The 27855-nt window shown below is 44.1% G+C and overlaps 1 protein-coding gene across 1 annotated transcript; it reads right to left on the bottom strand.

Annotated features, from left to right (window-relative positions):
• Positions 1-1099: 1099 nt before the first annotated feature.
• On the bottom strand, positions 1100-13535 carry LOC146789508 (uncharacterized protein F54H12.2-like). Its single transcript, XM_085631120.1, has 3 exons — positions 13017-13535; positions 12259-12864; positions 1100-1180 (listed from the first exon to the last, which is right to left on the bottom strand). Exons 1-3 carry the CDS (start codon positions 13533-13535, stop codon positions 1100-1102), a joined length of 1206 nt encoding a protein of 401 aa, XP_085487246.1.
• Positions 13536-27855: the final 14320 nt, after the last annotated feature.

Below are 27855 nucleotides of genomic sequence, written 5' to 3'. Positions count from 1 at the left end.
GCACCAACAGCACAATGGACACCAGATTACAGCATCCGTTCTCCTGCGTGTTAGCAGGGTCCTCAAACTGCGGTAAAAGCTACTTTATAAAATAGCTCTTAGAAAATGCTGCCGGTGCTTTATCCCAAACACCTAATAACATCGTGTGGCTTTATTCGTGCTGGCAAGATCTTTATACAGACCTGTTCCGCAGCTTCCCTCATATCAGATTTATAGAAGGTATACCCGATAATCTCAACGATGATGTGCTGCTACCCCCGACTATTGTAAACATGGTAATTGTCGATGACCTTATGCGTGAAGGTGGTGACCATCCTGAGTTAGAGTGAGCTTTTACTCAATATTCACACCACCGCAATCTAAGCATATGCTACATTGTGCAGAACTTGTTTTACAAGGGTAAGAGCAGTCGCTCTATAGCACTCAACACCTCATACCTTGTTGTATTTAAAAATCCCCATGACAAACAGCAAATATCCATCATAGCTAAGCAGATGTACCCAGGAAACACACACTTCTTCATGGAGGCTTTTAACGATGCTACATCAAAACCCCACAGCTACCTGCTGGTCGACTTGAAAAATAACACTCTAGAAGACCACAGACTGAGGGCTGATATTTTTCCCCCTGATCGCTCAGGACCTTACACCCCAAAGACTAAGTCCCGAGCCTAAAAAAAGCAGCGCTGAGGTCCTTTAGAGGCATTTGTAGCCCCGGCCCTTATAACCCAGGTGTTGACCATGTCTGACCGCCTACGCCGCAATTTGGCCCTCCTGAAAATGTTGGTAACAGCCAGTCCCCAGCACAGAAAGGCCCTCCTCTGCGCTGCTTCTGACGATTTAGTGGCTGCCATTTCAGAAATAGCTCTAAACACCCTAAAAGGCAACGTCCCTATATCAAAGAGCCAGTTACAAGTGTTGAAGAAGAAGCAACTTCTCATCACGAAGCTCAGTAATAAAAGGGCCTCACTCATCACCAAGAAGAACCTGGTGAAACAGTCTGGGGGTTTTATAGACTCATTGCTGGGCATAGCTATACCCATAATTACAAGCCTCCTCTCAGGACGGTGATGGAGCATGCCTCAAGATGTATTTGGTTCCTACACAACAGTTGAAGAAACTGGGCTCTTCTGCAGACAGTGCCTGGGATATACGTCGAAATGAGACTCTACGACTGGATGCTGAAATTAAAGACATTTTGAACCAGACGGATCTAAACCCATACGACAAAGCTAGCCTTTAGACCAGCACCCTTAAACATTTTCTAAGCTCTACAAGCAGTGGGATACCCAAACAAATAAGCTAACTTTATATGCCCCGGACTATTTATTTATTTAATGCGTTTTTATATAGCGTGGACTTTACCCGAAGGTGTCAGAGCGCTTCACAATAGCAGCAGTAATGATACATACGGAGCAAAAATACAAGTGAGCATGTTACAAAATCAAATGGTACGTTACATGAGGCAATAGTGACAATTGTGCAAGTATCAAGGGCAAATAAAATACAAGAGGTAGCAAACGATACATTACAAACGGAAAAAGTGCCGTGTGCAGGTTACAAGAGCATACAAAGTACACGTAGAGGTAAAAAGAAAAAAAAATTGCAATAAATGGCCGACACTCAGAACACTAAAACAAAAGTTACGTTACATGAGGCAGTGGTGGCCGTAGTGCATATATCAAAAGCAAACAAAATACAAGAGGTAGAATACGATACGTTACAAAAGGAGAAAGTGACATGTGTGCAAGTTACAAAAGCGATCAAAATACAAGTAAAAGTATAATACTGCAATATATGGCAGACACTCAAAACACAAAACACACTGAGAACGCACTTCTATAGGCATGGAGAACATAATTTCCTATAATGGAAGGACTTCCTTCAGAAAATATAGGGCGTGAATTAAATTTGGAAGTGTCTTTGAAGGAGGAGAGATTTGAGGTCAGTTTTGAAGGCCTGGGAAGAGGTGGTGGTCCGGAGCTGAGGCGGAAGTGAGTTCCAAATTCTCACCACGTTGCCTGAAAAGGATTGGGCCATCGATCTTTCCTTCTTGAAAGTGGGAGGTTCAAGCAATACATTTTCTGCATTCCGTGATGGTCTGGAGCCACCAGAGAGTTTCAGTTTATCCGCCAGGTAGTGAGGGGAGGATGAGTGCAAGGCTTTGTGGGTGCCTGCGCCTGCTACACACCCCCAAGAGCCGCAGCCGACCCCGTCCCTGACCTCTTTGTTGATGATCTCCTAAAAAAAAAGTCAGAGGCACAGGGGGGGGCAGGCAAATGTTGATGAGTAAACTCGCCGCTTCTAAAGACCTAACAGCGTGGAATGAGCTAGGTGAATTTCTCTACAAGGGGCCGCCGGTTGTTGGTTCACACATGTCTGACCTAGTCAAAGGTCTCACACACCCCAAGACCCTAACGCATCAAAATGCCCTTAGAGGTTGGGATCAGTTTCTACGAGCAGCCACTGAACTCAACATCCCTTCCACACTTGTGGGTAATAACGATCACCGCCGTATGCTTGAAAGTTTAAAGACACCCCTCCCTCCATCGCCGGCCGCCTCTGACGCCCCCCCAAGACAATCCCCCTCTTGGAGTACCCCACTTGCGCCATCTGTACGGAGAAAAAGGCCATTGTCCAAAGCCCATACATGGATTCATCCTTAATGTTTCTATAGACTTTTTGAATAAAATGTGCCTATTACTTGTATAATTGCTAAGCCTTTTTTGGCTATTTGGGGTAGTGTGCGCTTAGGCCCCTGTAACTTTTTGACCACATAAGGTATCCACGTCAAATTTGCGTCCTTTTCTTCCAACATCATGGGGATTCTAAAGGTACCCCTTGAGGGGTCCCAGAAATTTTCCAAAATACAGCTACATTTAGTTTTTGGGGGGAAAAATGGGAAAAGGGGCTGCAAATGAAAGCGTCCGGGTTTTTCCCCGCAAATGGTATAAAAAAGGGTTTGTGGGGCTGAAATCACCATTTTCCCAGCTTTTAGAGAAAGACAGACTTTGTCAGATAACCAACATTTTTTACACAGTTTTGGCATTTTTCTGGGACATAGACTATTTCTGCTATTTTTTGTGCTTTCAACCTCCTTCCAGTTAATGCTAGAAATGGGTATGAAAGCAATAATGGATTCTGGAAAGCTATACACTTTAGAAAAGCAGACAGGATTCTGAATTCAGCAAGGTGTCATTTGTGTAGATCCTAAAAGGTTTCTTTATAGAAACTAACAGTTAAATATAGGAAAAATTGAAAATTAGTTGAAAAAAATAGCCTTTTGTGTCAACTTTTTCACCTGTAACTTCTTCTAATTATGACAGCTCTTTGAAAGCAATATACCGTTACGTCCACTGGACCTTTCTGGCTGTGGGGATATATAGGACTTGTAGGTTCACCAAGAGCCTGACGAACCCAGAGTCAAAAACTGAGCAGCAATTTGCAATGGCTTTTTATTATGTACCGGGTATATAGCAATTATTGTGGGAAAATGTATACATGGAAAAATCGGTATGAAAGACACCTATGCATTTCTGAAATGGGAACAAATTATAGAGTTTAGAAACAGTAGATATTTGCACATTTTCGAAATTGGGAATACTCATACTAGCATGAGAATTATCGGTAATTTTTCAAAATGACTTCTTTTTACACAATGTCTTTCATTTGGAAGGCAGAAATGCATCGAAAGTCAATAGGTAATAACAGTTGCTTTACAAATCTGAATTACCCTACGTCTCCCGATAAAAATGGTACCTCACTTGTGTGGGTAGGCATAGTGCCCACAACAGGAAATGGCTCAAAACCCAATGTGAGCACACGACATTTTCACAATGAAAAATTACCCTTTTTTTGCAAAGTGCCTAGCTGTAGTTTTTGAACCCTAGCTCTGCCGGCACCTAGGAAAACCTAGCAAACCTATACATTTTTTAAAAAACTAGACACCCAGGGGAATCAAGGATGAGGTGACTTGACTGCCTCCCACCAGGTTCTGTTACCCAGAATCCCTTGCAAACTTAAAAAACTGTCCAAAAAAACAAATTTTCCCCACATTTCTGTGGTGAAAAGTTCTAGAATCTGCGTGGCTCCTCAAATTTCCACCCACCCCGCGTTCCCTAATGTCTTCCGAGAAAAATGGTACCTCACTTGTGTGGGTCGGCCTAGTGCCCGCGACAGGAAATGGCGCAAAAGGCAACGTGGACACACCTCAATTTCGCAGAGAAAAATGACCCTTTTTTGGCAAAGTGTCTAGCTGTAGTTTTTAAACCATAGCTCTGCCGGCACCTAGGGAAACCTACCAAACCTATACATTTTTGAAAACTAGACACCCAGGGAAATCCAGGATGGGGTGACTTGACTACCTCCCACCAGGTTCTGTTACCCAGAATCCCTTGCAAACCTAAAAAATTGTCCAAAAAAACATATTTTCCCACATTTCTGTGTTGGAAAGTTCTGGAATCTGCGTGGATCCACAAATTTCCACCCACCCGCGTTCCACAAAGTCTTCCAAGAAAAATGGAAACTCACTTGTGTGGGTCGGCCTAGTGCCTGCGACAGGAAATGGCACAAAAGGCAACGTGGACACACCTCAATTTCGCAGTGAAAAATGACCCTTTTTTGGCAAAGTGTCTAGCTGTAGTTTTTGAACCATAGCTCTTCTGGCACCTAGGGAAACCTAGCAAACCTATACATTTTTGAAAAGTAGACACCCAGGGGAATCCTGGATGGGGTCACTTGACTGCCTCCCACCAGGTTCTGTTACCCAGACTCCCTTGCAAACCTAAAAAATTGTCCAAAAAACACATTTTGCCCACATTTCTGTGGTGGAAAGTTCTGAAATCCCCATGGATCCACAAATTTCCACCCACCCGCGTTCCCCAAAGTCTTCCGAGAAAAATGGTACCTCACTTGTGTGGGTCGGCCTAGTACCCGCGACAGGAAATGGCGCAAACCGCAACGTGGACACACCTCAGTTTTGCAGTGCAAAAATGACCCTTTTTAGGCAAAGTGCCTAGCTATAGTTTTTGAACCATAGCTCTGTTGGCACCTTGGGAAGCCTAGCAAACCTATAAATTTTTGAAAACAAGACACCCAGGGGAATCTAGGATGGGCTGACTTGACTGCCTCTCACCAGGTTCTGTTACCCAGAATCCCTTGCAAACCTAAAAAATTGTCAAAAAAAACACATTTTCCCCACATTTTCCCCACATTTTTGTGGTGGAAAGTTCTGGAATCTGCATGGATCTACAAATTTCCACTCACCCCGCGTTCCCCAAAGTCTTGTGCGAGAAAAATGGTAACTCACTTGTGTGGGTCGGCCTAGTGCTTGCGACAGGAAACGGCACAAAACGCAACGTGGACACACCTCAATTTCGCAGTGAAAAATGACCCTTTTTTGGCAAAGTGTCTAGCTGTAGTTTTTGAACCATAGCTCTGCCGGCACCTAGGGAAACCTAGCAAACCTATACATTTTTGAAAAGTAGACACCAAGGGGAATCCTGGATGGGGTCACTTGACTGCCTCCCACCAGGTTCTGTTACCCAGACTCCCTTACAAACCTAACAAATTGTCCAAAAAAACACATTTTGCCCACATTTCTGTCGTGGAAAGTTCTGAATTCCCCATGGATCCACAAATTTCCACCCACCCGCGTTCCCCAAAGTCTTCCGATAAAAATGGTACCTCACTTGTGTGGGTCAGCCTAGTGCCCGCGACAGGAAATGGCGCAAACCGCAACATGGACACACCTCAGTTTCGCAGTGAAAAATGATCCTTTTTTGGCAAAGTGCCTAGTTGTAGTTTTTGAACCATAGCTCTGCCGGCACCTAGGGAAGCCTAGCAAACCTATACATTTTTTGGAACTAGACACCCAGGGTAGTCTAGGATGGGGTGACTTGACTGCCTCTCACCAGGTTCTGTTACCCAGAATCCCTTGCAAACCTAAAAAATTGTCAAAAAAAACACATTTTCCCCACATTTTTGTGGTGGAAAGTTCTGGAATCTGCATGGATCTACAAATTTCCACTCACCCCGCGTTCCCCAAAGTCTTGTGCGAGAAAAATGGTAACTCACTTGTGTGGGTCGGCCTAGTGCTTGCGACAGGAAACGGCACAAAACGCAACGTGGACACACCTCAATTTCGCAGTGAAAAATGACCCTTTTTTGGCAAAGTGTCTAGCTGTAGTTTTTGAACCATAGCTCTGCCGGCACCTAGGGAAACCTAGCAAACCTATACATTTTTGAAAAGTAGACACCAAGGGGAATCCTGGATGGGGTCACTTGACTGCCTCCCACCAGGTTCTGTTACCCAGACTCCCTTACAAACCTAACAAATTGTCCAAAAAAACACATTTTGCCCACATTTCTGTCGTGGAAAGTTCTGAATTCCCCATGGATCCACAAATTTCCACCCACCCGCGTTCCCCAAAGTCTTCCGATAAAAATGGTACCTCACTTGTGTGGGTCAGCCTAGTGCCCGCGACAGGAAATGGCGCAAACCGCAACATGGACACACCTCAGTTTCGCAGTGAAAAATGATCCTTTTTTGGCAAAGTGCCTAGTTGTAGTTTTTGAACCATAGCTCTGCCGGCACCTAGGGAAGCCTAGCAAACCTATACATTTTTTGGAACTAGACACCCAGGGTAGTCTAGGATGGGGTGACTTGACTGCCTCCCACCAGGTTCTGTTACCCAGAATCCCTTGCAAACCTAAAAAAGTGTTAAAAAAACACATTTTCACCACATTTCTGTGGTTGAAACTTCTGGAATCTGTGTGGATTCAAAAATTTCCACCCACCCCGCATTCCCCAAAGTTTTCCAAGAAAAATGGTACCTCACTTGTGTGGGTCGGTCTAGTGCCCGCGATAGGAAACGGTGCAAAAGCAACGTGGACACACCTCAATTTTGCAGTGAAAAATGACCCTTTTTTGGCAAAGTGCCTAGGTGTAGTTTTTGAACCATAGCTCTGCCGGCACCTAGAGAAACCTAGAAAACCTATATATTTTTGAAACCTAGACACCAAGGGGAATCCAGGATGGGGTGACTTGACTCCCACCAGGTTCTGTTACCCAGAATCCTTTGCAAACCTAAACAATTGTCAAAAAAACACATTTTCCCCACATTTCTGTGGTGGAAAGTTCTGGAATCCGTGTGGATCCACAAATTTCCACACACCCCGCATTCTCCAAAGTCTTCCAAGAAAAATGGTACCTCACTTGTGTGGGTCGGCCTAGTGCCCGCGACAGGAAACGGTACAAAACGCAACGTGGTCACACCTCAATTTCGCAGTTAAAAATTACCCTTTTTTGGCAAAGTGCCTAGCTGTAGTTATTGAACCCTAGCTCTGCCGGTACCTAGGGAAACCTACCAAACCCACACATTTCTGAAAACTAGACACCCAGGGAAATCCAGGATGGGCTGACTTGACTGCCTCTCACCAGGTTCTGTTACCCAGAATCCCTTGCAAACCTAAAAAATTGTCAAAAAACCCACATTTTCCCCACATTTCTGTGGTGGAAAGTTCTGGAACTTGCGTTGATCTACAAATTTCCACTCACCCCGCGTTCCCCAAAGTCTTCCGAGAAAAATGGTAACTCACTTGTGTGGGTCGGCCTAGTGCCTGCGACAGGAAACGGCACAAAAGGCAACGTGGACACACCTCAATTTCGCAGTGAAAAATGACCCTTTTTTGGCAAAGTGTCTAGCTGTAGTTTTTGAACCATAGCTCTGCCGGCACCTAGGGAAACCTAGTGAACCTATAAATTTCTGAAAAGTAGACACCTAGGGGAATCCTGGATGGGGTCACTTGACTGCCTCCCACCAGGTTCTGTTACCCAGACTCCCTTGCAAACCTAAAAAATTGTCCAAACAAATACATTTTGCCCACATTTCTGTGGTGGAAAGTTCTGAAATCCCCATGGATCCACAAATTTCCACCCACCCGTGTTCCCCAAAGTCTTCCGAGAAAAATGGGACCTCACTTGTGTGGGTCGGCCTAGTGCCCGCGACAGGAAATGGCGCAAACCTCAACGTAGACACACCTCAGTTTCGCAGTGAAAAATGATCCTTTTTTGGCAAAGTGCCTAGTTGTAGTTTTTGAACCATAGCTCTGCCGGCACCTAGGGAAGCCTAGCAAACCTATACATTTTTTGAAACTAGACACCCAGGGTAATCTAGGATGGGGTGACTTGACTGCCTCCCACCAGGTTCTGTTACCCAGAATCCCTTGCAAACCTAAAAGAGTGTTAAAAAAACACATTTTCCCCACATTTCTGTGGTTGAAACTTCTGGAATCTGTGTGGATTCAAAAATTTCCACCCACCCCGCATTCCCCAAAGTTTTCCAAGAAAAATGGTCCCTCACTTGTGTGGGTCGGTCTAGTGCCCGCGATAGGAAACGGTGCAAATGCAACGTGGACACACCTCAATTTCGCAGTGAAAAATGACCCTTTTTTGGCAAGGTGCCTAGGTGTAGTTTTTGAACCATAGCTCTGCCGGCACCTAGAGAAACCTAGAAAACCTTTACATTTTTGAAACCTAGACACCAAGGGGAATCCAGGATGGGGTGACTTGACTCCCACCAGGTTCTGTTACCCAGAATCCTTTGCAAACCTAAACAATTGTCAAAAAAACACATTTTCCCCACATTTCTGTGGTGGAAAGTTCTGGAATCCGCGTGGATCCACAAATTTCCACACACCCCGCATTCCCCAAAGTCTTCCAAGAAAAATGGTACCTCACTTGTGTGGGTCGGCCTAGTGCCCGCGACAGGAAACGGTACAAAACGCAACGTGGTCACACCTCAATTTCGCAGTTAAAAATTACCCTTTTTTGGCAAAGTGCCTAGCTGTAGTTTTTGAACCCTAGCTCTGCCGGTACCTAGGGAAACCTACCAAACCCACACATTTCTGAAAACTAGACACCAGGGGGCTTTCAGGGAGGTATGGCTTGCGTGGATCCCTCAACGTTTCCTTACCCAGAATCCCCTGCAAACCACAATTTTAGCTGAAAAAATCACTTTTTTCACACATTTTTGTGTGGGGAAGTTGTGGCATCACTGGGCTGATACAAATTTCCTACCACCCAGCATTCCCCCGGGTCTCTCGATAAAAACGGTGCCTCACTTGTGTGGGAGGCCCAAGTACCCGCGACAGGCAAGGGCCCAAAACTTATTGTGGCGACATCAAAATTGCCTATCACCAACCTCTTTTTGCAAGGGGAGTCACCTGAGTTTTTGGCCCCGTGCTCAGCGGCCATCTAAGGAAACCTACCAAAACTACACATTTCTTAAAACTAGACACCCGGGGCTTTCAGGGAGGTATGGCTTGCGTGGATCCCCCAACGTTTCCTTACCCAGAATCCCCTGCAAACCTCAATGTTAGCTGAAAAAATCACTTTTTTCACACATTTTTGCGTGGGAAAGTTGTGGCATCACTGGGCTGACACAAATTTCCTACCACCCAGCGTTCCCCCGGGTCTCCCGATAAAAACAGTGCCTCACTCATGTGGGAGGCCCAAGTACCCGCGACAGGCAAGGGCCCAAAACGTATTGAGACAACATCAAAATGTTTTGGGCCCTTGCCTGTCGCGGGCACTTGGGCCTCCCACACGAGTGAGGCACCATTTTTATCAAGAGACTCAGGGAAACGCTGGGTGGTAGGAAATTTGTGTCAGCCTGGTGATGCCACAACTTTCCCACACACAAATGTGTGAAAAAAAGTGATTTTTCAACTAAAATTGAGGTTTGCAGGGGATTCTAGGTAAGGAAACGTTGGGGGATCCACGCAAGCCATACCTCCCTGGAATCCCCCGGGTGTTTAGTTTTCAGGAATGTGTGGGTTTGGTAGGTTTCCCTAGATGGCTGCCGAGCATGGGGCCAAAACCCAGGTGACCCCTCTTGCAAAACCAGGATGTTTGGTGATAGGCAATTTTGATGTCGCCTCAATACGTTTTGGGCCCCTGCCTGTCACGGGTACTTGGGCCTCCAACAGGAATGAGGCACCATTTTTATCGGGAGGCCCGGGGGAATGCTGGATGGTAGGAAATTTGTGTCAGCCCAGTGATGCCACAACTTTAACACACAAAAATGTGTGAAAAAAGTGATTTTTTCAACTAAAATTGAGGGATCCACGCAAGCCATATCTTCCTGGAATCCCCCGGGAGTCTAGGTTTCAGGAATGTGTGGGTTTGGTAGGTTTCCCTAGGTGCCGGCAGAGCTAGGGTTAAAACACTACAGCTAGGCACTTTGCCAGCGTAATCGTTGGTGTCTAGTGGGCTTTTTGCCCCCCCCCCCCAGCGGGGCAGATTGGGGGCTAATGCCCCCATCTGCCCCCCAGGGGGGCCTGAAAGTCTAATAGACCCCAGGGATTTTTTTGGGCAAATTTTAATTAGGGTGGGGGCTGCCCAAAACGGGCATGCCAATACCCCCACCCTAATTCAGATTTGCCCCAAAATATCCCAGGCATCTAGTGGGCTTTTTGCCCCCCGGGGGGGGTCAGATTGGGGGCTACTTCCCCCATCTGCCCTCCAGGGGTGGCAGAAAGGCTACAGTGTTGCCGGGGGGGGCATTGGCGTGCTCGTTTCGGGCAGCCCCCACCTAAAAAAAAATGGTGCCAAAAAAAATCCCTGGCGTCTAGTGGGCTTCTTGCCCTCCTGGGGAGGCAGATTGGGGGCTACTGCCCCCATCTGCCCCCCTGCCCCCCAGGGGGGGCAGAGAGACAGACATTTCTCTGGGGGGGCATTGCCATGCCCTTTTCTGGGCAGCCCCCACCCCAACATCAATAAAAAAAGAAACATCCCTGGTTTCTAGTGGGCTTTCCGCCCGCCAGGGGGCAGGTTGGGGGCTACCGCCCCCATCTGCCCCTCAGGGGGGGCAGAAAGACTCTAATTGTGCATGGGGGTGGGGCTATGGAGTGCCTATATTGGGCAGCGCCCACCACTATTTTGTAGTAATAAAAAAAATCTCTGGCTTCTAGTGGGCTTCCTGCCCCCGGGGGGGCAGGTTGGGGGCTACTGCCCCATCTGCCCCCCCGGGGGGGCAGAAAGACTGAATGTGGCTAAAAGAAACATGGGGGGAGAAAAGGCCCTTGCCCAAGGGGCCGATCCCCCCTCCCTGGTGCGAGTGGGTGGATCCCTGCTTGGGGATCGCTCTCTTGGGGTGATCCCCAAGCAGGGATCCACTACGGAAGGGTACCATTGGAAAGGGGAGATTCTCCCCTTTCCAACGATACCTCTCACCTTAATGACGATGCGCGCGATCGTCATTGCAACAAAATCTAAACATAGGCCTGGGGAGGTTGGGGGAGCTTTTCCCCACCTCCCCAAGCAAAAAAATAAAAAATGGGAAATCCCTCTGCTGCCTGCAGCAGAGGGATTCTCTGAGCATGTGCTCATGACGGAATGGTTCCGTCATGAGCACAGCAGCACTTGTGCTCATGATGGAACCATTCCGTCATGAGCACTGAAAGGGTTAGTAATAGATGTCATTGTAATGCGCAACCTACATAACTGTTTGTAAGAAACACTTTTATAACTTTTCAACTCGTCTCACTCGTCTTTTTAAAACATTTTTTAAATATGGGGTATGGGGCAGCATAGAAATACAGATTCTGAATGCATGTTTTAAAAAGGACTTTATTTTAAACGTTCGTCATTAAACATACACATGTTACAGGCCCTTACAATTTTGACAAACGTTATATTCTGTTTTCGCAGGTCTGACCGATGCCCTTGTGTTTTCTTTTACATATTTCACAACTATACTGTCATTGTTAACAAGGTCACTCGAATATAGATTTAAGAAATTTCTAAACGCCACACCCTCCGACATTTTACTGATAAAATAAATACAGTGTTCCCCGCATGTGATGGCTAACGAATCCTGGACCCTCAGCTTGTTATACTCAACCCTTGCTGCGGCTTTTTTCACAAACTTGAATATGGGCTGTGTATAGATACTGTGTTCGGGGAACTCTGCTGTACTGTTAAACACCGTAACCTTGTCACTATCTATAAACACTGCAGCCCAGTGGGTTCCACCCTTGTAATGAGGATCTGTGTTAAAGACTAGGGTGCGTGGTCTTCCCGATCCTATTTCGGTTGGTAGCCCATCGCTAGGGAAAACACCTAAAAAGTATTTCCTGGCGTATTTATGTCTGCTTAAGAAGTACCGTATCTGTACAGTGTCCATTTCAAAAACTTTTAAAGATAGTCAAACAAAATCTGTCTGGCGTGGTTGATCTGAATGATGCTGTCAAATACCGAGAAAACGACTATGTTCACATTTGCAGTTAACGGATCATTGAATCGTATTTCAGCTTTTAGATTGCCGTTTTTGACCAGGTTGTAGTGATCACCGTCTTCCATGTCAGGAGTCAGGTCGAATGCAAACAGCGTGTATCCGGCCCCATAGCCTTCTCTTGTCACACCTACCCCGCAGTCCCACAGATGCTTCCCGGTTATCAAAACCAGCCCCTGGTATTCCCTGATGTAGTTGGAGGTTCTAAAACTGGGTGTGTAGGGTTTTGCAGGAATCAAGGTGCCCTCATGAACCAGCGCTGCGTAGTTGATGTTGTAGTGCTTAAAATTGAAGGGATTTGAGCCACAGACGCTGCTAAAAGCTGTATTGTCCACAAACCCGATGATGATAAGCTTGGGTAGTTGTCCCATAAATAAATTCTGTTGCTGAGTTAACCGGGTACCCGCAGGGATGCTGAATACCTTCAGAGCTACTCTTTCCACCGCGTACTTGGCGTTTGATATTTGCAAAGGGTTGGCGTGAGCTAGTATTACGCTCGGGACACTTTTACCCTCTTTACAAAGAGACTCGCTGACAGTATGTCCAACTTGTACTGGTCCGCATCCCCGCTGATGAGGCAGAATGAGTCCTTATTATGCGTGAGCTTGATCTTAAGATCAATTCCGTTGATGAGCAGTTTATCTTGGAAGAAGAGGTCTGAATGTATGCGGCCCAGGAGGTCAAACTGGTGACTGCCAGCCGCAAAACTTGCTCTTTTTACAAAGCCCTGATTGTCACCGTCCATCTCCTTGGCTTCAAAGTGTTCGCATTTGTCCTTGTAGAAGAGCCCCGCTGAAAGCTGTGTGTCGAGGGTGTCGCTACTGTAATTTAGCATGCTCTCGAGGTAGGCTCTGTAGGCGTACATGTTATCGTTCTGTGTGATGAGACGATCGCCCAGGGTGATGTCCACCTGATTAAACAAGGTTGCTAGGGGATAAGCAATCGTAGCCACTTTAGCGTCTGCTGCTATGTCGGAACCATCCGCTTTTACGATTTTACACATAAGATGGAGTAGCGTGTTGTTGAGATCCAGATACATATCCGTGGACCCGGATACATAAAACTCTATAGGAGCCAACGGCGTCAAAGCGGCTAAAGGCGACACCGCCACGAAGAAGCTGTTTTCGATGCTTGTTTGCGTAGGCTTTAGAGTACACAAATCTAACTCGGATTTGGCGCACTTCTGGCGGTTGTTTGTTCCTGCGTTCGGCAACCGTCGAAGTAACAGAACCAACCACATCATGGGCAATGTTCGTAGCCGCCGTCTTAACATGCGGTTTTACAATTTCATAGCCTTTTCTCAAGAAGGGCATAGTTCTTCTATACAGACTGCGGAAGAAACCTCCTAGACCAGCCCTGTACTTAACAGGTGACCCTTGAAAGTACGGTGGGCCGCCATATCCGGCCTGGTCTCGGTAATAGTCCCTGTACATTGACTGGTCCCCGTATGTTTTCACAACCACCATGATGTCTGCTTAATAACCTCTGTCGCGTCTCGGTCTTAAATGAAGCTTAACAATAACTTTCCCATATTTAAAGGACACAGGCTGCGACTGATCGTCGAAGATCATAATTGAAAGAGTGTCAAAATGTTTTTTAGAAACTGCGACGTAGTCGGGTTTGTTGAATTGAATATTGTCCATCGTATTATTTTCGCCCTGTACACAGACCCATCTTAACAACGGCGAATAACTATCTCCAATCCTCTCTGCCTCTACAATATCACTATACACATAGAGCGTGTAGAACCCTCCGTTAATATCAGGGCACGTGTGATCCGGCTTGATCGGACTTTCGCATTCTGTACTGTGCCTAAAACTCTTCTTAATTTACCAGAGCAGTTAAACGTCGTGGTGCGACTCGGGGTTTTAAGAAATACCTTCCTTCTGACGTTGTCTAGCGACAGATGAGTTTTCGTATATATGTTTCGATGCTCCCTATGGCTTTGTTGATGGCATCGACAACACTTGAAACGGTTGGGTAGTAGCCGTATGGGATGCTCTCGTGCATGCTCACCGGGTCCTGCTCACGCTTTATGTAAAACTTAGCCTCGCTCTGTGTAAATGTATTCCAGGTTCTTGGGTATTGGATCTCGGTTAGGGCTACCTCCCAATTCCCTTTCAGGTCCACAGGCTTAGCCAATTTCACTGTATAATTAGAAATACATCTTAGACTTTAAAGTTCTGTTAAACCGCTCTACAACCGCTGCTTTTACCTCCGTGTGTGTTACAAAATGTTGAACTCCGTGGTGCTTTAATAATTTCTGAAATGTATTGTTTAAGAATTCTTTACCTGCGTCTATTTGTAGTTTTTGAGGAATTCGCCCCTTCTCGAAGATGGCTTTAAAAGCGGCCGTGACGCTAGAACCAGTTGTATCGCGTAGCGCTTCTGCGTAGGCGTACTTGGACAGCACATCTATGACGGTTAATATATAATGAGCTCCATTGTTATGTTTTGCTAAATCTTGAAGGCTGATGATATCCGCCTGCCATTGATAATCTAATTGCGCACTAACGATTGTAGGGCGTCTCTTAAAGCGTCTTCTCGCTGGTTTATGTAGTGAATACGCCTTCTCTCCTGATAATCAGGTCTTCACCAGGTCTCTGCTTACAGGTTAGTTTTCATCTCTAGCCCTTCTATATAGAGCTTCGGCGCTTCGCAAGCTGCCAACTCCCCCCCTTGTATCATAATAAAGTTTTCTTAACCGGGCCCCCAGCATGTTATCATCCGTTACACCCCAGGCAATGAATGACACTTGTTTTGCATAAGGACCTTTTATTAAAAGTAAAATTTTAACAAATCATAAACAGAATGTACTTTACATTTTCACAGTAAGCGTCGTAAGGACGTATTAACACAGAGCCACCTTGAGGTGTAACATTCTACTACTGTGTTCTAAACACACGCTATCATGTAATGTTAAATAAGACCTTGTTTAAAACAGTCTTCGGGGGGCCAAAGACCCTATTTTTCTAACTTTTTTATACAGATTACGCATACGCCTTTCTATGAGTCTTTCTATCATCTTTATATTAAAAGCCGTGGCCATCCCCTGCATACCTGGTAGTTTTAAGCTCGGGTCATAGGCGTATCGGATCTCATTGAGTGGCGATGTCAAGATCCTCAACATATCAGGGTGGACATATTTCTTTTCAGTGTACAACCCGTACACCACCCTTAGCAGTTTAAACACCTTGTAGGGGTCTAACAAACTACAAATATATCATATTGTTCTTGTTCTGTATGATTTACACAAACATTTGTGCGCCGCCTGCTGAGGATCGTTGATTTGATGGCCGTGACAAAGGCTGTAATAGTCACGATTGACACACTTTAGTACCACCGACGTGGCGAAAGCTTTAACTTCCTGCCTGTCGTAGTAGGACAATCCTTGCTCTTCCTTTTCACACGCGTCAGAGTCGCATACACACTTGTCGCAGCCATCACGGTTTTGGGATGTGGAACTTTCAGCCTGTTTTTAACACAACAGACAACTGAAAATTACATTGCTCGCTTTTGCAGGCCGCCACTCTGTCGCAGGCCTTTTGGGGGTTTCTCGCTAGGGTTCAAAAGAAGAAAGATTGACAATCCGTTAGTTGAAGAAATAAAAGACATCGTCATGTAGCTGTCTGCGCATAACATTTTCTTACTAACCTCCACATTTTCACCTTGAGAGTCGCTAATGTCCTGCGATACCCCATCATCTTCGACGCTTGTACCCGGCTGTTGCAGAACGACTTTCTCAGCATCCGTAAACTCTTGAAGGTCCATGTCTTCATAGACAGGTGTATTAGGAGGTGCTACAGCTTCTTTACCATGGCGCATTATGAAGTAGGTGCATCCAGCTGTAGTTGCTCTCTAGGGTCAAAAAGAAGAACGATTGACAGTTTGTTAGTTGAAGAAATAAAATACATCGTTATGTAATTGCCTGCTCATAACATTTTTTTTTTTTACTAACCTCTGCATTTTCACTACCCTCTGTGGCGGCTCTGAAATCTTGAGAGTCGCTAATGTCCTGCGATGCCCCATCATCTTCGACGCTTGTACCCGCCTGTTGCAGAACGACCTTCTCAGCAGCCGTATCCTCCTTAAGGTCAATGTCTTCATAGACGGGTGTGTTAGGAGGTGCTACAGCTTTTTCATCTTCCTCCATGTCCATTGAACTGAGGCCAGTAAGCATGCTGCCACTACACGAGCCCTAACTTTCGCTGCTATCGCCCTTAATCGGGGACAACCGGCATACGCAATCCTTGAGACTGAGTTCTTCCATAGCCCTACACATGCCATTGCCAAAACCAGTAAAGTCGCAGCCCATATCCTTAGGTGTTTCTTGTTGAGCATTCTCGTCCATTACCAGGGGTGTTAAGCTGCGGTAATATCTATTGATAGTGGTCTGGGAGCCACCCAACACTGGTCTTATCACCAACGGGATGTATCTCTTCATTTTGGCTGTGGGCCCCTTTTCGTATTTAGGCGTCTGCTTGCTGTACAAGGCTCTTAAGGACACCTTATATGTATCCTAAACAGCCTCTAAAAGGGGCGCACACCTCTACACCCCAACAAGGTCATACAGCCGTCATAGGACTCTGGTTCGCTGATGTCTCCAAAAGCAGCCCCGCCCTTTGGCAGACCGACCCTTGGGTCAAATGGGCACCTACATCCATTATAGGGGTTTGGGACCTGTCACTTTTAAGGACACATTTAGGGGCGTGGCACCTGTCACTTTTAAGGACACAGCGATGGGGGCGTGGCACCTGTCACTTTTAAGGACACAGCAAGGGGGCGTGGCACCTGTCACTTTTAAGGACACAGCGTGGGTGCGTGGCACCTGTCACTTTTGGGGACACGCATGATGAGTAAAGGTATCCTGACTTTCTACTCTCTTCTCTTGTTGTTTATGTATCCAATGTGAGCCAATGCTTTGCTCCCTCTTTATTTTCACTTGTACTACTTGTCTACCATCTAAAACTAATGTCCAAAATACAAACGCCCGTTTAGCAATAAAACAAGAAGTCAACGACATGATGCTAATTGATATACATGATATTTATCGTACCCCTTTAAAAGCATAAGAAAATGTCTTAGCTTATGCTGAAAGGGACGTCTGTGGAAAACATGTAATATTTTACTTAGCATAAGATACAGCCATGTTGGCTGTGGTGTTCATTTTGTTTCCTTCGTAAATCTTTCATCCTCTGCTGCTCGTCTGCTTGTGTTATCTATTTTAGTTGACTTCCTGACTCAGCTAAAGCAATGTAGGTGCTGAGGGTTTGTAGTTGCCAGTGCACCTGGTCATAGATGTTAACTGTCGACCATGTACTGTTGCCATAAGCATTTCTGCTCCCCATTCCACTTTGCTGACCACATTTTTATTCATCTGCCCTTGTTTGCTGATAGCTAGTCCTAAAACTTGTTCTTCCTATTTCTGTTCACTTGCTTACATTGCAGAAAACCTGTATAAAAGACCTGTGTTCTGTGACTTCAGTGTACTACCTCATGCAGCACTAGAGAGTGCTGTGTGGATGTGGTTCCACTCATGAGTGATTAATAAACTTGTTATTTATTCCAATTCCAGTGCTGATCTCTATTTTGTTGCCCATTGAACCTGTGGACAAAAGGGTGACCCTGCACCAGTGTACCCCTAAAAAGGTACATTTCCACATTGTGACTACCTGTTTAGTAATAAAATATTGCAATAGTTGGTGTTTAGTGGAGTTATGACAACTTTTGGCCCCGCTGTAACTGTACCTGCAGCACTATTTAAATCAACCCACTTTCAACTGCAATGTAACTGCGATTGTGACTGCCTGTTTAGTAGTAAAATATAGCAATACAAAGTGGTTACAGTAGTTCTGACAACTTTTTGGCCTGTGCCTCTGCACCTACTGAACCATTCAAATCATGACCCTAGTGCCTGAAAGATAACTGCACTCGTGAGTGACTGTTTAGTTGTAAGATATAGCAATAATCGGTGTTTATTGGGGTGGCTGGAGCTTTTGGCCCTGGTGCCACTGCACCTGCTGCACTATTGAAATCATTAACCTAGCACTTGCTAGATAACTGCACTTGTGGCTGCCTGTTTAGTTGTGAAATATAGCAATATGAGGTGTTTAGAAGAGTTCTGACAACTTTTGAGCCCGGTGCAACGGCACTAGCTGCACCATTCAAATCATGACCCTGTTGTCTGCAAGGCAACTGCACTTGTGACTGCCTGTTCAGTTTTAAATTTTAACAATTATCTGGGTTTAGTGGGGTCTGTAGAGCTTGTGGCCCTGGTGCCACTGCACATGCTGCACCATTCAAATCAAATCCCTTTTAACTGCAAGGTAATCCCTTTTAACTGCAAGGTAACTGCAATTGTGACTGCCTGTTTAGTAGTCAAATATAGCAATATTATGTGTTTAGAGGAGTTCTGATAACCTTTGGGCCCGGTGCTACTGCACCTTTAAAATCATGACCCTGTAAGGTAACTGCACTTGTGGCTGCCTGTTTTGTAGTAAAATATAAAGTAGCTCCTGTACATTAACTTTTTTTTTAACATGCAATGTTTATTACAACATTTAGAATTTGATCATAATTACCAAATAGATTAAATTGCAAAAATAAATCCGATAATTCCTACAAAGTGCAAAGAAAGGTACTGGGGCATGAATAGGAAATGCCACAAATGTTCTAAGGCTAAAGCATTTGCTTTAAACAACTAAGTAATAAAAAGCAAGCATTCCAGTATACTGTTAGAAGCTAACTGCCTTTTCCGTGGAAAGAGATCTTATCTTGACAGTGAATGGGGCTTAAACAGTGTGAACAGCTTTAGGAGAACTGGAGTGTGCAACTAGGGGAAGTTAACCCAAACAAAAGTTCTAAAAAAAAAAAGTTTACAAATCTAAAAAAAGCACCATCTCCAGGGTATGTGTTTACTGTCCGAATTAACACATGAACCATAGAAAGGCGGAATAGCAGTTAATATACCAGTATATGAGTTTCTGGTGATATGCCACGACCATTGTGGGTGACCCTGAAGGCCCTCATCTGAAGATATGCAGTAAAAGACTCCATAGAGTTGGTGGAGCTCTTCAGTGCCCTCTTAGTGCTGTGGTGTAAGGTGCTTCTTGGCAAATATTAAGAGAAACTGACAATGTGCACAGAGACACAGTGCTGGCCTTTTTTTGTACATTAGACTTGAGTTCTGCCATGAATGGTCTGCAATGTATGACTCCTCTGTGTGTTGGTGTTTGTAAGATCTCACAGCTACCCTTGCTAACATTCAGTAAGATCACATGGGCAGTATGCGTACCACATAAGGCATAGCAAGGAAAAGACATTCACTCATTTGCATGAGAGAACCCCCAGTTTCTTATCTTGTATCTAAGTTGATGCTGCATAATGTATTTTATGTGGAAAATCTGGCATGTATCCTGCCTTGCTGAACCTAGATAGGATACCCCTGTCCCAGACTGCTCGTTAGTTGCAGATGCGAGACACAAAAATGCACTCTTCGACAAAGTGATTGTCTCTATGCTACCCCATCCAGGGCAATGCCTTGAACAGGCAGCCATGCGACTTTTGCAGATCTAGGTGTACATTCGTTGCCAGATGCCCGTGCTGGTCTTTTTAATGTATTAGGTCTTTTTTCATATATTAGGTTTGCACGTGAGCTTTTTGACTAAATTACAGTGCGGCTTGTTCTATTACCTGTGCCGTTATCACTTTTTCTGTTTATCGAATTTCCCCACATGACATGGGTGGGAGGAAATGAATAAGAGGGTAACGAAAACGTGTTCACTTTCTAACAACTCCTAATATCTTGAAGCAAAACTCCCTCCTATGCCATGATCCATTCTTCATCTGTGACGTCCGGCGAAGCAAAAACAGAAAGCTGGGCAACACTTCGGGAGCCATTTTGAAGAAACGTTACACTGGGCATAAAACATGGCAAATACATTTGCACTATGCTACTTACTGAATACGAAATAGAACAAGCACATTTTGCACCATTTTACAGGAAGCTTTTGCCCCAGAGTAAAAAAAGGAGAGAAAAGCACTTTGACTCCCTTTGTAGCACACACGTTACGTATACATTTTTTGTATAAATAATAGGTTCAAAAAAATTCTAGTCTATGACTAACCCTTTTAAAAATAGAGCAAACTGTTTTTTTCCATTACGTAATGCATGTAGTAGAAAATGGAACAAAGGGCTGTTGCCTCAAACATAACCTCATCTTTCAAATGTAAAAAGTGGAGAAAATGTATTTTATGTAACCATAGTAAAACTGTTTGTAATGTGTTTGTGCCACATTTCCCCTGGTTCAAAAATGTCTTGAGCAGTTCCCCAGGAAAAACGGTTTATGGTTTTGTTCGCACTAATGTATGTAGGCGATGGTAGTTCCGAAAGAAGGAGGGTGTACTTGAACTTCATTTTCGTCACTTCCTAGCTTTTGGCACAGTTCCATTACCAGACACACAGTGTCACCATTCGCATACTTTTTGTTGTAATTGAGAGAATTTTAGAATGAGTACTGAAGTCACATCACTGTCACTAACCCCAGAGATACATGTCTCTCTTCCTGCTGAACTCTCATTAGCAGTCTGCTCTCGATTGTTATATTAATGTTAAAACTATCACTCTTCTAAATATTCTGAACTGATCCATAATCTTGTCATGCATCACAAATACTCCTGGTATTTCTGCAGGACATAAAAGCTACTTTCATTATTACAAATATATGTTCCTGATTACGTTTCATTGTCTCTGTTTAAAGGGAAGCGGAGAAAATCCTCTTTCTTACTGACAGGGGCAAGCCAAAACATTTAAAATTGGAAGGAAAATCCAAGTGGAACATGTGAATCAACTTTCTGAACAATGCAAATGTCACAATTCGGTCAGAAAGTATCTGTCATTTAATCAAAATCATTTTAGGAACGGTCTACAAATAAGCTGGCGCATTCTGCTAAATAGAAAGGTTGTTTAATTAGTTTGCTCATGTCGAGCCTGCTACATTCATGATTTAGTCTTTGCAGCAAATGCTTTTGCCATAAAGCAGAAGTCTACTTAGCTTGTCTTATCTAGTGCTGCTCTGGCAACCATCAGTCTCCAGGCAACTGAGTCAATCTGATCTCTTCGATGAACTCAGTGCACCGCCACTTCATTTTCGCTGCCATAGACAAGAAGAGCACTGCTGTGTGAACATTAAAAGATGCTTTTCAGCCTACGGTCGTATTTCCGGTGATGTGAGAAAACCTCAATATCAATTCTATAAACATATGTACTGAAGTGGGTTCGCTTAAGTAATAATTTGGGATGTACAAGCCAAGAGGTTCAATATGTATGATGCTAAGATGTTCCCGTGACTCCCTGCGTTCCAAACACGAGAACCCCTACAAGAAAACTTCAGTTCATGTAATCTGTGTGCAAACAGTGCCTGGAGTGATATCCAGGCTGAAAAGCACAAAAGCCACAAGCAGTGAAGAACTGCCGGTGCTTGCACATAAACAAACACAAAAAACATGAAGGGGTAGATTTACTAAGGACCTGTGCTGCCCTTGACTGACGCAAATTGTGGCAATCTAAAGTATACTTAAAGTGCTGTATGAAATGTTTGAAATAATCTCAGCCACTGGTAATCACTCGGGTGCATCCCAGTCCACTGTTATTTTGCACATCATGCCACCGCATATGTTAATCAATCTTGACTCTGCTCCAATTGGAACAGTCTAACCAGAACTGCCAGGCCAAGTCCTCCCTGAACTGGAACACAAGCAACCCAGGACCGATTTCGCCCTAGTAAGGGCTCATCAGACAGGTGTAGTTTTGTGCACGTGAGCCACGGCTGGGCATACCTGTCCCCCTTAGGGCAACAAACTAGAGTATACAAAAAGTGATGGATGGAATACTTGAATTAATCTCATCCACTGGTAATTAATCAAGACCGCATCACAGTCCATCATATTTTGCCTCTGAGCCGTTGATCAGTGAATGACAAATTGAATGCAACCAAACCTGAAATGCTCACACATGGTGATTGGAAAAATCAATCAATCACTTAATCAAGGGCTTTTGAAGCACAGTTAATCACCCATGAGGGTCTCAAGGCACTGGGTGGGGGTGGCTACTGGTCCCTTTGGCAAGGAATCATTCAAAGAGCCAGGTCTTGAGGTCCTTCTTGAATTGGGTCAGTGACACTGATTTCCTGAAATTTCAGGTCTTAGGGGCAAGGTAGGAGAAAGTACTAAAACAAACACAGATCAAGACAATGATACACGGGAAAATACTGACGGAGTATCTCAGTGTGAATGCTGCACCCCAGAGCCTCATAGTACACAAGAAGCCCTTTATCTTCCAAAATGATAAGACCTTCAAAAAAGATTGGTCCCTGATATCCTGCACTGCACCAGAGGTTGGCTTGTTTTAATAATACAAACAGCAGAACATCTTTCACAAGAAATGAAGGAGGAAATACACACCATTGAGGTGCAATGCAAAAGAACTGAGGGTAGAGGCTATTAAAGACCGCACCTAACAAATGAAAAGTGTCTTAAGGTGTCATATAGTGCAACAAACCAAGGAGCACTCCCCTCTATGCTCCTTAACTAGGAAGATCCTATGGCAACATTAAACACAAAGAGTTCAGCACTATTCAACAAATTGCAGCAATCCAACAACAATGTATTGAGAGACAGTGAGCACACTGATAGATGTCCAAGTCCAGGATATGAATGTCTTACAAGGATTTCTCTTTGTTTCATGTTTTCATAAGAGTAGAGGATCATAGCCAACACATTTCGTCTCAAAGAGACTTCTTCAGGGCTATTGAAAAAACATACAAGTGTGATTTAAAAAAGTGTCTACATACATACAATAAGACACAAACATTACATTTAAAAAGAACATACATTTTTTACAATAATTACTAAGGAATCAACAGCCTTGTAACAATGCAAGATATATTCATTGAATTTGTGAAAAGGGTCTAGATACGATGTACAATATGTTACATAGGGGACAATTTAAAAGAAGAAGTTCTGTACTGCAATTTACACAGCGATAATTAACTCCCAAGTGAGTCTGAAAGATAACATTATGGATTGACAATCAAGGATGATTCTTCTTTTAAATTGTCCCCTATGTAACATATTGTACAAATTCAATGAATATATCTTGCATTGTTACAAGGCTGTTGATTCCTTAGTAATTATTGTAAACATGTATTTTTTTTTAAAATGTAATGTTTGTGTCTTATTGTATGAATGTAGACACTTTTTTAAATCATACTTGTATGTTTTTTCAATAGCCCTGAAGAAGTCTCTTTGAGATGAAGCGCGTCGGCTATGATCCTCTACTTTTATAAAAACATGGAATAAAGAGAAATCCTTTTAAGACATTCATATCCTGGACTTGGACATCTTTCAGTGTGCTCACTGTCTCTCAATACATTGTTGTTGGATTGCTACAATTTGTTGAATAGTGTTGAACCCTTTGTGTTTAATGACACCATTGAGGTGCTTTTAAAATCCTACCAATCAGTGTCGGAACTCAAAAGAAGACTAGAAGAACTGAACAAAACAATGGGAGATTTTGAAATCTCTCTGAAGGAAACCAAGTTCCAGAAATTCGAAAAGGACGTTAAAACATTCTCACACGAATGTGTATATCCATATACAAGGAATGATTATCATACCTCTGGAAGAAATACAGGTTATAACACTGACACAGACGGTTTGAATTCTGGATCAGATGGCTCAGATGGCTCAGATTCCAATACCAACAGGAGAGGGTCTCAGAGAAATAGGAGGAATTACAATAGAAGAGGTGGACACACTTATGAGCGAGGGGGAGCCTAGCTCACATACAACGGTCCCCCTCCTTTCCCAGTACCATTTTACTATGGTCCCCCATCTTTTCCACCGCACCAACATGTCTACTGGACATCAGCGCAGGCACAACATTTCGGTTATTCAAGACCATCGAAGCCTTCTTTAGAACACGGCAGGGGACAACAGATGGGACAAACGAAGAAAGGGCAACAAGTGCCGTGGTCAGACCCACCACAACAACTCAGGATGACCACCAGGAGCATGGATTCGTCCAATTACTAATTCACGAGCAAACCGCCCAGCCTAGTAGTAAACCCAACCATGAGAATCTTGTCAAAAACACAAAACGATGTTTTGGAGAAAGGCCTAGGCTTCATTCCAACAGCTATGCTGGACAAATTTAAACTGAGTTACGAAATCAACAAATTCATTAGAAAAATCAAGCTTAAATTATTCTTTGCAAACAAATCACCTCAAGATGACAACCAAGGGGACACCAATTTAAGACCTAAGTCCTCTGTCACCCCACTGAGTTCAGGGTTACCAGTGGAAGTCCTGGCCTTTGAAAAGGTTGGTTCTCAAAGATATTGGAGAAATCGAGCCCAGGACCATAAAAGTCTTCCATAATACAACAAGGGAAGATAAAATGGCGATCTATGAACTATCAAATGATCGTAGCCTGGTCATAAAACCTGCAGACAAGGGTGGTGCAATAGTACTACAAACAGCGGTTACTTACTGAAATGAATGCCTATGATTGTTGAGTGATGAAAGAAATTTACCAACGCCTAATGGAGGATCCCACGGAATGCCTAAGAATACAGATAACAAGCATCATAGAGGAAGCTAGGGCACATGACTGGATCACGCAAAAAGAGAGGGATTTTTTAAATAATTCTAAGCCAATCACTTCCTACTTCTACACAATTCCAAAAATCCATAAATCCTTGACTAGTCCTCCAGGATGACCCATCGTGTCTGGTATTGGCTCAATTCTTGAGGCATTATCTAAATTTAAGGATGCCTTCCTCTGGCCTCTCATCCAGAAAACAGATACATATTTAAACGATACCAAGGCAGTACTCTGCCTCCTAAAGGACATTCCCTTCAATCCTGGCACAGACATCTTAATTGGACTTGATGTGGAGAGCCTCTACACCAGTCTACCCCACCAAGAAACTTTTAACATCATAGAAGAGGTATTATTTGAAGCAGACCGGTGTTACCATACACAGAGGAACCGGATTCTAGAATGTTGTAAATGGGCTCTCACAGAAAACGTTTTTCATTTTGAAGATATGCTATTCCTCCAACAATACAGGACCAGCATGGGGAACACCTTTGCCCCCAATGTAGCAGGCCTCTATGTACATCATCTAGAGACAGATAAAATCCTCAATCAAGCAAACCCCTTTTTTCAACAGATCAAACTTTGGAAAAGATATATTGATGACATTCTATGAATCTGGGAGGGCAACGAAACAACAGCCAATGCCTTCCTAGCATGGCTAAATTATCAAAATACGTTTTTGAAGTTCACTCATACCATGAGTAAAAAGGAGTTGGTATTCTTGGATCTGAATATCATTGTAGAAAACGGCACATTGAAGACCAATACACATGAAAAATCAACGGCAAAAAACTGCCTCCATCAATTCGACAATTTCCACCCCAGGCATCTCAAAGAGAATCTACCATTCGGACAGTTCCCGAGGATCAGGAGGAACTGTACCGAACACAAGGATTACAAGAAACAAGCAGCCCAATCAACTGAAAAAATTGGTAGCCAGGAATTGCCCAAGACGAATGGTGGCCCAAGCAAAAAAACAAGCATTAAACACACTATACAGAACGATCAAGAAGCACGACCTATCTGTATCACAACTAGGCCTGGGCCAAAATTCCGTTCAGTTTGCGGTAATTTCGATAATTTGGCATTTTCGCGTTCCGCGGAAAGCGCAAAAATGTCAAAATTTCCGCATTCCGCAGCTTAGCGATGATTTGTTTCTTGCTCGCGCTGTAAAATAATACATTCTCGCGTGCGCGCGATCGCCTTACCTGAATCCCCGCGTTCGCCGACAAGTTTTCCCGATCCGGTCGCGTTCTCCACGAGATGTTGGATTGTTGGTAGCCATTTGCGCTGTCTCGCGACAGTTCGCGCCCGCAGTAACGTCATGCGTCGCGCGATCACGTCTTTCTTTTCGCGATCATGCACCGCGAGACAAGTGAAAACAAGATGGCCGCGCCCGCGAGCAACTGCATGGGTAAGTTGGCGAGCCGCGACCACGCAGAAAATACCGCGAATGGGCGGGAAAAAAACTTCCGCATCTTCGCGATATTTCCGCGTGTTTGCCGAGATTTTTAATATTTTCGCGATAATTTGCGAAAGTGAATTTCGCAAATTCCGCCCACCCCTAATCACAACATATAGTGTAGCTTCCAATCTTGTCTCTACAATCATCCAGGAACACTGGAATATTTTGATTCGTGGAAATTTTTCTGTGCCTAAACCCATGTTCTCCCACAGAAGAGGAAAGAGCCTGAGGGACATGTTAGTACACACTCGGCCACACACTGTGAATGACAGAACTAGGACACTAATTATCACTTCAACTTACCCATGGGCCATTACCCATGTGGTAATTGTAGCATCTGCTGTCTCACAGAGCAACTAAAATGGTGTGCTCTAACAATGAAATGACTTGGCAACTCCGTAACTTAACGAATTGCAATACACCAAGAGTGGTCTAACTGATAACTTGCCCTTTTAATTTGCACTACGTGGGCATGACCACTCGAAAAGTGAGAACAATGATCTGCAAAAATCGCAGCAACATGAGATGCCAACAGACTACTACAAAAATGTCATCCCATCACCTTGAACAAAAGCAAGCACCCAGTGATTTCAAATGGATAGTCCTGGAACTATCAAAGACATAGACAACCTGGAAAGGAGACTTCTCAAAAAAGAACAGAGATGGGTGTTTAAACTTAAGACAGACACTCGGGGCCTCAACGATAACATCCCATGGGGTCAATTCCTTTAGATCTGCAGTTCCACTTTACCCCTTCTCAAAGCTATTTTGCACAATGGAGCTATATAGAGCCAAACTAGAAATTCAAAACACCAACCGAAGAGCTCAAATCTCTCTTTTTTGACCACTGATAATGTATCCTAAATTTAAACCTGTAAGAAAAGTTTTTAAGCCTTACAGTAAGACCCCCGTAGGAGATATCCAAATCAGCCCATTTAAATAGTTTTTTATTTTCTCACTGCCCATAATCAAGTTCCTCCAGTTTTTTATTCCATTCATCTAGTCCATTTCCTTCCAATTGTATTAAGCATACTGTTAGCCAATTGACCTCAATGATGGCCTATTTAACTTCTTTGATTTTCAGAAGATGTTGATAAAATCAATAATCATATAGGCCATTTCCATGTCCAAAATGGATCCCATTTGGAGCCAAGTTTGGTGGCCATTTTTGAAAAACACGAGTGGTCTAGTGTTCCGCTACCTAGAGACGTATGCAAAAGCACTTCGCTGCATGCCAGCACATAAGATCCGGTCTGGGACACGCGCCCGCAAGATGCGGTCCCCGGGTGAGCTGATTCAGGTAAAGTGGCTGAGGGAAGCCTTGACGAAGGTGTAACTACAGGCCCCCTCCTTCCTAGTGGGATCATGACGCACGACTACGGCGTCTTGAATGTATGTTTTTCTATACTTGTGTGTATGTCGTCTTGTTGTTAT

This window comes from Triturus cristatus, chromosome 10 (assembly GCF_964204655.1).
Source record: "Triturus cristatus chromosome 10, aTriCri1.1, whole genome shotgun sequence".
Lineage (NCBI taxonomy): Eukaryota > Metazoa > Chordata > Amphibia > Caudata > Salamandridae > Triturus > Triturus cristatus.
Note: the sequence above shows the minus strand (reverse complement) of the source record. Positions and strands in the feature narration are given on the sequence as shown.